The following is a 12,834-nucleotide window of genomic DNA, read 5'->3' as shown; positions in this document are numbered from 1 at the left end:
AAATAAGATAGACAGATGTTGTTTGATGATGTTAAAGCTGCCTTTTGCAATTGACTGATGATAATTTTGTCATTGCCGGTGGTCAATGTTTTTATTATTTCAATATAATTATTACTATCATAATTTTTAAAAACTCATTCATGCAAAGTTACTATAATTTTTCCTTCTACAGATAATTTGGATAAAGCTTCTTAAGTGTTTTGTTTAAATGTCATGCAGGTATTTAACCAGGAAGGTGAATTCTTGCTGAAGTTTGGGTCTAATGGAGAAGGAAATGGACAGTTCAATGCTCCCACTGGAGTAGCTGTAGATTCTAATGGGAATATTATTGTAGCAGATTGGGGAAATAGTCGAATACAGGTAAATAATATTTTCCTCTTAAGTACTAACTAAGTACTTACTAAAGTTTAATATGATATGCTTGTGATGCATTAAAATTCAAGCCTCTAGAGCAGAGGTGTCAAAGTTGATTTCCTTGAGAGCCACATCAGAGTTGTGCTTGACCTCGAGCTGGAGGGGGTGTGTGGCCAACGGGGGCATGGCCAGCTCAACATTACTCATGTCGGGGGTGCCTCTGGTGGCCCAAGCGCTCTGTCAGCCTAAACTGGTTCCTGAGCTGTATTTTTGGCTGCGATGGCATCCTGTAATGCTCTGCCAGTGGAAACGGAGCCCGGGAGGGCCACACAAAGCCCTCCTTAGCTCCATTTTTACTGGCAAAGGCACTGTGGGCCAATCCTTGGCTGCTTCCAGGGTGGCCCTATGGGCCAGTTCTAAGCACCCCGAGGGCCTTGCATTTGACAGCCCTGCTCTAGGGTGAAACAATGTTATAAGTATCATTTTTGTTACCAAGAAAGCCACTGAGGTCTGTAAGATAATTTTGGTCTTTCTGCTGAAGAATTTTCTCTCTCTCTCTCTCTTGTGTGTGTGTGTGTGCATGCACACACATACACTATTCAATGTGACTCAAAGTGATTTATAAAGAATTAAAATCAATTTAAAAATACCAAAACCACAGTTTAAGAATAATAAAATATAATAAAATTCAGGTAGTCACTTCCATCAGTAACAATCAATACAACCACTGCACAGGGTCTACTACACTCCCAGGTCCCCATATCTTTTGGTAAAACCTCGTTTTCAAGGCCCCATGAAAAGACAGCAGAATTGAGGCCTATAGGATTTCCAAGGAGATAATATATGCACATTAACTACAGCATATAAAATTATATTGTTCTTTGACTGACCACAGTCTTTTAATCTAATTCACAGGTTTTTGATGGAAGTGGATCTTTTTTATCTTACATAAATACATCTGCTGATCCACTTTATGGTCCTCAAGGTTTGGCTCTTACTTCGGATGGTCATGTTGTTGTTGCAGATTCTGGAAATCATTGCTTCAAAGTCTACAGATATTTACAATAATAGTTGGAGTTGGATCATGTTTAAGAAGTTACTAGCTGCTGCGAGAGGCCAGTGTAGATAATATTCCGCTTCTTAAATATTTCTTGTGTTTCTTATTTAAAAATTAAAACTGCAGAATCTCCAGTATGTTCATTCTTTTATTTTATTCCAGACCTACCTTGTTTACATAGAACTTGCATAGAATTTATATGCTCTGCACTGATCTTATCATAAGGATTAATAAATGAGACCCTACTTCCTAGTACACTGCCCCAACTAAGTAAAACCTTCACAAAGCCACTGGAATACTAGAGATATAAACTGTGACTTGTAGAGCAGACATTTATAGATATATAAGTAATTGGATATACACATGAAGGAGGGAATTGACTCAAGATGGTACTTGATTCAAAAGAATTTATTTAAGTGTGAATGGGAGAAGTTGTTTAAATTCTCACATTTGAAAATTCTTACTAGTAATAACATTCAATCCAGCAGGATGTCTGGGAATTTTCTAGATCACATTACTATTGTAGGTATTTCACTTACATTAACATTATTCAGATTTACTTAGTAACTTTAAGTAGTTTGTTTTAGTTTTAAAAGGATGTGAGTAATCCTTTCTGTTAATTGGCAGACCTAACAACTTAATTTTTAACATTATAAGAACAAACACATATTTTCTGTGGTGCGTGGATTGATGTACATATCTAGCAACTTTTCTATTCTTCAATATGTGGATTTTCTTGAAACCTGAAACTTTACTCTGGAAATGTAGGATAATATAACTGCTGATAGTGCATAGAATCAAGTTCCAATTAAGTTCTAATTCATTAATTAACCCTAAATTGGTAACTGTTATATCAGTTTAACTAATTTTAAAACTGACATTTATACATTCGTATATCTTCCTACAATGCTTATGAAAGCAGTCAATTTTATTCAGTTGCTTGTTTTTGCACAGGAAAACAAGTCTTACGTGTATTCTAGTAGAAATCTTGTATTACCAAAGGAAGTTTGGGTAGGTGACAAATTTTGAGGTGGAAGCCAAGGGTTACCAAAGCAGGGTATTTTTTTTAATTTCAAAAATTTTATTGTCTGTGGTAACTGTACATAAGTGGAGGATATTGAAGATACTTAATTAGTGTGAGGCTACGTTAAGATTCCAAAAAAGCTCATAATTTTCTTCATTACAAATGTGGATAATGTGAACATTAAAAAAACAATTTTGACTATAGGCAATTTTGATGTACATGTTTTTTTGGTGCCCTTTCTTGAGGTCTGAAATTTTACTTTTAGCGAAAGTTTCTTCTCTTATGCCTCCTTCTTGGTACAGGTCTTGTGATTTCCAGTTAATTGGGTTCATATCAGAGTGCAAAATATGTTTCATTTTGATTTCCAACAAAGGGATAATTTTGAATAATATTGAATAATGTTTAGACCAAGTAAGAATAAAACTGCAATCAATGGCAAATGTTGTTTGGCACTAGCTTTATGTAAGCATGTACTTAAGAGTGTTGTCAACATTTGGAATAATATTGAATTTCCTATTTCAATCATGGCGCTCTCTAAATATATTCCATCTACACTACTGAATAGGTGGAGCCCGATATCTTATTTAAAATACTGACATGACAGCTCTAATTGGAAGAAAATAAAGAAATTATATAGTTAGTACTGCTTCTAGTTAATTGCCTATATTTTGGAACATGACACTATTAAATTTGAAAGAAAGAAAATGATCTATCTAAACTAATGATAAATATTGTTTTAATACTTAGCCAATAATTTCAAATAATGTTATAAAATAATTGTCTTAAAAAGAATATGCCAAGAATCTAATTTAAGAGTTCTTGGGTAGACAAATGTCTGCAAAGGCAATTCACACTAGATATTATCTGTTCTAAACACTGAACCAATTTGAAAGCTGTTTGAATTTTAAGGGGGACCTGGATTTCCTATTTATGATTTTATGAATATTTATTAATCAAATGAACAATAACAAAATTGTAATTGTTAACTGAGTTTCTGATATAAAAAGGCATTTACAAATTAATCCAAATGTTATTGTTAGAAACATGATTCAAGGCACATTGTCATACCAATCTGGCTTAAAAGTTTGAGATGTGAATACTTTTGTAAAGATAATCATATGATAAATACAAATATTTGCTTGTGTTTTTAAAAAGAATACCAAGCCAAATCCTATAGTGACCTAAATGGAAATGTTTCTAGTAAAAATCTGGGGTATTTATATTCATTTTAATGAAACTTACTGTAGTTTTCTGTTCATTATATAAAGGATAGAATAGATGCTAAATTGTCCTAAATTAATACATATATAGTATTTGATGCATGCAGGCATGTCCATGCATTCCTTAAAACACTTTCCTAAAATAGTTCCTCAGTTCTAATCAAAAATAACTTAGTAATGCTTAGCGATATTTGATTAAAATTTGAATTATCGCTTCTTTCCTTTGCAACTACGCTATCACTTGTTAAGGCAATGTGGCCTTCCCTTTGATAATTTTTTTGTTATGCATGTTACTGTAAATTGACTGATGCTGCTAGAGATCTGTTGAATACTTCTCTTGATCTTAGCTAAAAGGCCAAGGAGTGAGGAGGCCTGTTGAATTGTAGATCCTTGCTAGAAGTTGAAAGTATAGAACAATGATGGTGAACCTTTTCAGCACTGAGTGCCCAAGCCAGAACATGCATGTATGCACGAGCACTGGACACCCAAAGACTAGCTGGCTAGTGCACGCATGCCTGTTTTTTGGCCGTTTTCCAGCAAGCGCAGAGATCATCTGGCTTGCCGGCATATGTGCATCAGAAACCAGAAGAGCAGCTGGCGATGGCATGCGTGCCCACAGAGAGGGCTCTGCATGCCACCTCTGGCACGCGTGCCACAGGTTCACCATCAAGGGTATAGAAATAAGGCTAGATGAGTCTACTCTAACATTGAGTGTTTGAAAAATGCCTAGTCAAGATTGGATTGTTTCTTGCTCATCAATTTTCCAAAGCTCACTACTAAAGCATTTGTGTCCTGACGTAAGAGATTACTGTAAAACTTGCAGTATTGCAGAATTGCAAATACAAGAAACCAATTTGGATCCAGATAAACATTTACCAGAATATAGGCATTTAGTCTTCTAAATTAATATTCAAGAGTAGTATGTGTAGATTCAGCCCAAATATATGACTCTGCCAAACCAACAGTTACTTTTTAAGGTATATCTGTACTGCAAATGTGAACTGAATTAACGGAATCTGGGAGGCTGAATTGTTTTAGTTTATATTTGCGGAACAGACATCCCTCTTGTATCAAGTGGTGCTGCAGTAATGAGCAATGCATATGTGTTTATTCAATGTAAACACTTGCTTGATATGTTTTTTTAATGTTAATTCATTTTTGGATAAACTTGCAAAGTGTATATTGAAAGGTTTTTAACTGTAAAAAGCTGTTAAAATTAGTTAAGTTTTTACACTGATTTAAAGTTTCAGCAATGTAATGAGAAAATGTTCTCCATTATTGTTGACCTTTGTAAACATTACAGGGCTTTCAACTTTACAGCTACTTTTTCTTTTAATATAACTGAAGATTTAGCATTGCCATATGAAAAGAAGTGCCCATTAAGTTTTGCTTGTTGTGTGAAGAAATGATACCGGTAGCAAAGAACAAAATGATGCTATCCATTGAAAATGCTGTTAAACTGTGAGCAGTGAAAAACATGTGTTCTGAAGAATGTATGAAAGATACTCTTTTTCCTATAGTGTAGAATGATTCCTAGTTGTTGATAGCTTCTAATGAATGTACAACATTGAACTGGATGTGTGCACAGCCTTAACCTCAAAAGTTTGATTCCCCACCCCCCTTTATGACATGGGAATGTTCCATAATAAGTAGCACATATTCTTATATCCCAATGCTTGCAATTGAATTGTTCCACACATTGTATTCTTCAGGTTCTTAGAATAAATTAATTTTATTGATGCTCTGAACATTCCAGCTTTGTATGACAGTTTCATCCCTATTTCATTTTTAGGTACATAAAGTTATTAAGTTTCATGTTCCCTGGAAATAATACTGAAATTGTAGGACTTACTTTATTTGTTATACTCCCTTATCAGTTTTAATGGATGTATAATTTCTATCTAGTTAAGGCTGAGGATGAAAGCTGTTCATTGAAGAATGTCTGTAGGTAGATTTAGCTTCATGTGTGCCATGGTATTTTTATGGTTTATTCTATGAAGAGAGCTTAAAAAACCCTTTCACCTTATTTTGGAACACTAAAAAAAAGTCAAATGTGTATCTTTTATCATGCACAACCCTCCCCCAAATAAAACTGAATGAAAATTGTTTTGTGTTGTTTTTCAGAATTGAAGATGTTTGGGTTGCTACATTGTCCTCATTTACCGTTATTGCTCATTTTCATTTTTAATAGGGAAGGTGTCAAGAAGTCTATATAGTGCATACAAAATAACTACATATTAATTGTAAATCAGTATTTCAGAGCATATGACGTCTATGTAGTAAAATAACTCTATACATCCAATGCATGAATTATGGTGCATGATTTTGCTTTCAGTCAAACTCAACTGTGAACTGTCTATAAAGATTCTCAATCATCCAGGTCATGATCGTCTCAAAAGTGTTTTTTTTTAAAGGCAACTGGACTGATTTTAAAAATATTTAATTTAAATTTTATTTTCCTCAAAATAATCAGTCCAGTTGCCTTTAAAAAAACAACAACCCACCTTTGAATCAACTATGAACTGTTATCCTTCTTGTTTTTTCTTGTTTTTTCTTTTTGCCTTTTTTTTGCCTCTAATAGAGAATGAAAGCATATCTGAAGAAAAAACTACAAAATAAATTTAAAAAACCAAAAGTAAAATAGAGAAGCGATATACAATTTAATCATTTTTGGATTAAACTATAATTTCATATAAAATGATCTTTACAACCTTATTAATTTGATCTTCATATTATTATTGGAATGTCAAGTCAATTTAAATAATTAACAAAAAAGGAAGTACAATAATCATCACTCAGCATAAACAACAGTATAAAACAGCAGAGCACATATATTAAATAGCCTTAAATGTAATATTTAAATTGCCTTAAATAGAAACTCAAATTATGAATAGTACAAGTCCGTGTGCAGAATACAAATATTCAAATACAAATATATTTTGACATTAATGTACATTCTCAAAGCTTAATCCATGATTCTTCTATAGAAGGAATTATGTGTGATTTCCGGTAAAAACTATAAAGTATGCTAGCAACTGTTAGCTATATCGAAGCTAAATCTGTATACTTCATAGGAATGTAAAGTTTGGTGATGTTTAGTGGAAAGATAGTTGTCAAGAAAAAAACATTGCATTGCTTAATAACAATTCCCAGCAATGAGTGTTACTGTTATGGAATTTTACTTTATTTATTTAAATAATTTATTTGGTTATCCATTTCTCAACAGTGATTCTTGTCACTATACAAAAATTAGAGGCCAACAATTAGTAGCCTGAAATAACATGTCTTCCAGGCATAAAAGCACATGAACAACAAGGCTAGCCTAAATTCCTGGCCCAAATGCCTAAGAAAAGAGACAATTATTTCATTCTGTTCATTCGTGTAGGACAAATGAATGGCAGAAGAAATAAAGCATCTCAAAACTACTGAGACCTTGGGCTGAAAGGTGAAGGACCCGAGAGTGCAGTAACAATCTGTTAACTCTTCCAGTGAAGAGCCTTGAAACCAGTAGTTAATCCCTGAAGGATTTGGCTCCCTTGACCATGGACAGTGGTTTAATGAAGGATTCCTGTCAAGATACAGGCTACATTTCACAAAGACTGGAAAATAGTCCGCATGTGTCTCATAAGAAAGGCATTTAGAGAAAATAGGAAATCAAATAAACTTTCAAGAAGTGAAACTAATAACAGGAAGGTGTTGTATGAAAATAGATACGAAATTTAATAACTACGGAATAATGGAATAACTTGGGGATATCACTTCAGTTCTCAATATATTACAATGCAAAAATGCAGGATATGGGAAATGGGGAGAACTTACCTATGATTAAGTACAAATTCTTCAAGGAAAAGACTTAATAGAAAAGAAAGGGGTGTGGTAACTGTTGTGGCCTGCAGGAGCCGTTGGAGCTGTTGATGGACTCCGATAGCGAGGACCCCTATGAGTCAGCTATGGAAGATGTGGAGGACCCTGGGCAGGGTTCAGACTCAGAGCAGGGACCAGAGAGGCTGGTTGGCCACCAGGAGGCACCTGAGGCATGGAGCAGTGGGGAAGATCAAAGAGAGTTTGTCCCTGATGCCAGGCAACGAAGGGCAGAGAAACGGAGGCAGCAGTTACAGAGACAGACTCATAAAAGATAATCAAGCCCAGGTGGTTGTGGTTTGGCCCCTCCAAAGAGAGTATATAAGAAGAGACTTTGGGAGGAGTCCTTTTGCAGGACACAACCATTCGTAGTAATCTGGAGAAGTCCTTGCTGGTCTGCCTTGTGTTCCTGTATCTGTTGGAGTCTGGGTTGCTGCCAATGTCTTGCCAGTGAGTCGTGTCTGGGCTTTCAGCCAACAGGATTATAATTGCTGTGAATAAAGAGTGGCAAACAGCTAAGCCTGTGTCTGCATTCATTACCAGACAGAGGGGGACCAGAACAGGTAACTAAAAAAATACTATAAATCAAAGAAACAACACAAAAATCCCATTGACAATATTTGCACAAATTAAAGAAAATCTAAATTTATATTGTTGGAATTTATTATAAGACAGCCTGGACAATCGAAGGATATTAGTGAGACCTCTCTGTTAGATTGCCAAACTTTCAGAGAAATGCAATAGCAAGGTCATTTCAACTGCACCACCACCACCTGGAAATCTTAATTTGCTGAATTCAGAAGTAAAAAAATTCTAACAAGAACAAATTGATTGAAGAAACTAAGAGATTATTGGAATCCTGCGGAGAAAATGTAATCTTTGAGGCCATACAAATTATTGGAATCCTGCGGAGAAAATGTAATCTTTGAGTTCATGCCAAAGGCCATACAAATTAAGAATCAGATTTGTATACTGGGATTAAAAAGAACAGATTTTGATGCAATCTGTGGGAATATAGGGTGGATTCAGTGCCTTGAAGTCAAGAGGCAGAGCACAGAATCACAATTCCTACCTAGGAGAAAAGAGAAAATACACAAGATACAGTTTATATAAAGTGATGAAAAAGAAAATGGCCTGTATATAGGAAATGAAAGCAGGAGTGTATAATCAAAGAAAAATGACAAATAGAAAGAAAAAAGAAAAGACAAATACAGAATAGGTGAAAACATGCAATGCCTTTAAACACCAAAAAAAGTATTGTATTGTTTGGAGTATAAGATGCACCTCCACCTCGCCTCCAAAAAAGTGGGTGAAAATTTAAGTGCGCCTTAAAGACTGAGTAGAGCCATTTTTGGGCTCTCAAACCCTCTGTGGCGTGTTTTCGTCCTCCCAGGCCCCAGAAACACTTTGTAGGCCAAAAATAGATGTGTTTTTGGCTAAAATGGGCCAGGCCGAATACTGCAGTACGCTTCTGGGGACCTGGGAGGGTGAAAACATGATGCATGGAGGCCAGAAACTTTTTTTCTTTTTTTTCCTCTTGTAAGTTAGGTGTGTCTTATGGTCCGAAAAAATACAGTATCTTATGGATTTACTAGGTACAAAAGGAAAGGCAAAAAGCTGTAGATTGGTGGCCAGAAGAAAGTGGATTTTTAAATGGTGACAGTGAAAAGGCAGAATGTTTTAACTTGTACTTAACATCTACTCTCTTTTAGAAAGAAATGAAACCCCGACTAACCATCATGCTATGGGAAAAAGAGAGAACTGCCATTTAGGACAGACAAGAAAGAAAGCTAATGTAAATGGGCTAATCCTTCAGCATCAGATGCATTACATTTAGGTTACTGGAGCAACTAGTGGAAGTGTTTCATTAATCCTTTCTCATTGGTAAAATCCTAAAATATGAAGTAGGTAATAAATAGAGCTTTTACCTTGATTCATAATTTGCTAAATGTAGAGAATATTCCTAATAATTCCACTTAAGCTTAGAAAGTACAGGTAGTCCTCGACTTACAACAGTTCATTTAGTGACCGTTCAAAGTTACAATGGCACTGAAAATTTTGACTTATGACCGTTTTTCAAATTTAGATCCATTGCAGGATTCTATGGTCACGTGATCAAAATTCAGATGCTTAGCAATTGGTTCATATTTATGACAGTTGCAGTGTCCTGCAGTCATATGATCAGCTTTTGCAACCTTCTGACAAGCAATGGGGAAGCCAGATTCAGTTAACAACTGTGCTACTAGCTTAACTGCAATGATTTACTTAACAATTGTTGCAAGAAAGGTCAAAAAATGGAGCAAAACTCACTTAACAAATGTTTCACTTAGCAACATAAATGATGGACTCGGTTATGGTCATAACTCGAGGAGTATCTGTAGTGGAGTGGAGTGCCAAAGGAATGTCCTGAATTCTGTGTTATTGAACATTTTGTTATTGAACATTTTGTGTATTTAATATTTTGTTAATGACGTTAAAGAGAAAGTAATTATTAAACTTAAAGAGCAGAAAGAGGAGGAGCGGCTAATACTTTAGAAGGAATGTAATGTGTTTAAAAAGATTTATACAGATTTGAATGTGAGCTGAAATGTGTTGGATGAAATGTAAACTACATCTGGGGATAAAAAATGAAAACACAAGAAAACAGAACTGGCTTGATGGCTGCATATGCGTGGTTTTAATACATCATAGGTTGAAGAGGCTACTTACTGAAAAAAGTTAAATGCAACTTTGGGCTATATAAAAGAGCATAAAGTCCAAGTCACAGGAAATAATTGTCCCACTTTGCTTTGGTCAGTTCTGGGAACTCCAATCTAAAAAGAACATTAGCAAACTGGCTGCCAAGATAGTGAGAGGACTGAAAAAAGAAAGTTACTCGACCCTGGAATCAGTAAATATTAGCAGACTTAACCAAAGCGATATTTTGAATGCCCAATAGAATTGGGTAGAAGCCATTATAACAGCAAAGTTGCACAAAACAAAGTACTGGCAGGGAAGGGAATAAGCATTAAGGAACACGCAATAGTAAGAAACAAGTTCTCTTTGTCCTGAGAGAGAAAACCAGTATAACTATATACAATCAGTGGCAAGGCTGTTCTTTTCCTAAATCAAATACGTTTTGGTTTGTTCCTAATAAGGTATGCAGAAAAAGGTGATGCAACCTGTATAAACTGGCTGCATTATAAACTTTTGCCTTCTCTGAGAAAATCCTGTAGCTAGAGGAATTATGGTGTGTGTGTAGATAGATAGATATTTAGATAGATAGATATTTAGATATTTAGATATTTAGATAGATAGATAGATAGATAGATAGATAGATAGATAGATAGAGAGAGAGAGAGAGAGAGAGAGAGAGAGAGAGAGAGAGATAGATAGATATAAATAACTAAATGGCGTTTCTCCTAGACTCCTGTTTGGCTCACATGGGATCAATGGTTGGCCACTGAATTAACAGACAACACTGCTGTTTTCAGCAGGTTTTTGCCTCAGTGTTTTGCCCAGAGATTCCAGGATCTAAGGGGCACGCTCAGCTTGTTAGAGATAAAACCAACCTCAGCAGAATTGTAGCATTAAGTATACAAATACAAATACAATAGCAGAGTTGGAAGGGACCTTGGAGGTCTTCTAATCCAACCCCCTGCCTAGGCAGGAAACCCTATACCGTTTCAGACAAATGGCTATCCAACATTTTCTTAAAGACTTCCCGTGCTGGGGCATTCACAACTTCTGGAGGCAAGCTGTTCCACTGATTAATTGTTCGGTCAGGAAATTTCTCCTCAGTTCTAAGTTGCTTCTCTCCTTGATTAGTTTCCACCCATTGTTTCTTGTTCTGCACTCAGGTGCCTTGGAGAATAGTTTGACTCCCTCTTCTTTGTGTCAGCCCCTGAGATATTGGAACACTAAGTAAGTTTAGTTTAAGGAAGAAAAAGAGATGTGCTAGTGGTCTTCAAGCATACAAAGGCTTGTCATATATAATAGAGACTGGACCTGTTTTCTCTTACTCTGAAAGACAGAACCAGTGAGTTTACAGATAAGTAGACTTAGATTAGCCATTCAGAGGAATTTGCTAAATGGTAGGAATTGTTAAACAGCAAACTGTTCAACAAAGTATGCTTCCTTTCATTGGCTATTTCATCCAATGGCTTTCATTGGATGTATTCAAGTAGGCTAGTAAGTGTTTGTGTGTGTGTGTGTGTGTGTGTGTGTGTGTGTGTGTTTTATTACAGTTCTGTGATCCACTATAAACCTGTGTGGTGACCTAGTGGTGAAGACGCTCACCTCCCATTCGGAAGGTTGAGAGTTTAATGTTAATTAAACTAATTAAGATAGCGGTAAATGTTTCTCTCCCCTAGGGTGTAAAGAAAAAATACCTGCTGCAAACTCCATAGGCATCAGGAAGAGCATCTGGCCAGTAAATGCTCATCTCCAACCAATTGCTGTGACTCTAGGGAGTCTATCATATATCGTAGGTTTAAGCTACCTTTATAAGATTAACTGAGCAAAGCAGTTAAATCATCTTTAATGTATGCTGCTGCCCTGATTTGCTAGTATATCAAATGGGAAGAAGTTACGTCCTTTACTTTAAAACAATTTTCAAATAATATTTCTACACTGTACTGAAACAATAAGCACATGTAGAGCCATTTAACCCACCACAATAGTGGGTTATATAAAAGTTGTGTCAATGAGTGAGTGGATAGAGATGAACCTGTCAATATACTGTATACCTGGGTTTTCAAAACATTTATAAAGTTCTTTTCTCTTGAAGCTTTTACTGAATTTGTTCATTAACATTTCTTCAAAAAATGTAGAGTTCATGGGAATTGCTTAATTCCTCACCTCATCCCAAAGAAGTCAATAAACAATTATAAGAAGCAAGGATATGCTTGGAGTCAGCTTTTAAGCTTGTTCATAAATGAACTTGAATTGAGAGTAAGAATAAACTGGCCAACTTTAAGAATGATCCCAAGTTATCTACACTGGTGAAACCAAGATTGTGAAGAGCCTCAGAAGAATCCTTTTAAATTATAGTTCTTATGAAGAAAAACAACGATGATCCTAAGTGAGGATGCAAATTTTTCAAAGCAGGTGTTAATTTCAGACAATTGCCCGAAATAGATAACAAAGCAGGCTATTTAATTGCAAACACCATAGATAGGTGAATTCAGAGTGAGATCAGTCTTAATAAGTGTAGCAAATATTTTGAAACTTCCTTCCCATAGTTTAGATAACTTTTATCCTATTTAATATTCGGGTTTTTTTCAGTTGTTTTTAATAAACTGATTAGGAGCACTTGAAAATAAAAGTAGCACAAAAGA

At 35.4% G+C, this 12,834-nt stretch overlaps 1 protein-coding gene across 2 annotated transcripts in view; it reads left to right on the top strand.

Annotated features, from left to right (window-relative positions):
• The window catches only part of TRIM2 (tripartite motif containing 2), a 51,030-nt gene extending 45,269 nt beyond the window's left edge, over positions 1-5,761 (top strand). For both annotated transcript variants that reach the window (XM_032224697.1, XM_032224696.1), the window contains exons 11-12: positions 220-360; positions 1,270-5,761. In XM_032224697.1, coding sequence (XP_032080588.1) covers positions 220-360; positions 1,270-1,422 — 294 coding nt within the window. In that variant the 3' untranslated portion in view covers positions 1,423-5,761. The remainder of the gene's footprint in view (positions 1-219; positions 361-1,269) is intronic.
• The last annotated feature ends 7,073 nt before the right edge of the window (positions 5,762-12,834 follow it).

The sequence above is a fragment of the Thamnophis elegans genome, chromosome 9 (genome assembly GCF_009769535.1).
Source record: "Thamnophis elegans isolate rThaEle1 chromosome 9, rThaEle1.pri, whole genome shotgun sequence".
Taxonomy (NCBI): Eukaryota; Metazoa; Chordata; class Lepidosauria; order Squamata; family Colubridae; genus Thamnophis; species Thamnophis elegans.
The sequence above is the reverse complement of the archived record's forward strand: the minus strand, read 5'-3'. Positions and strand labels throughout refer to the sequence as shown.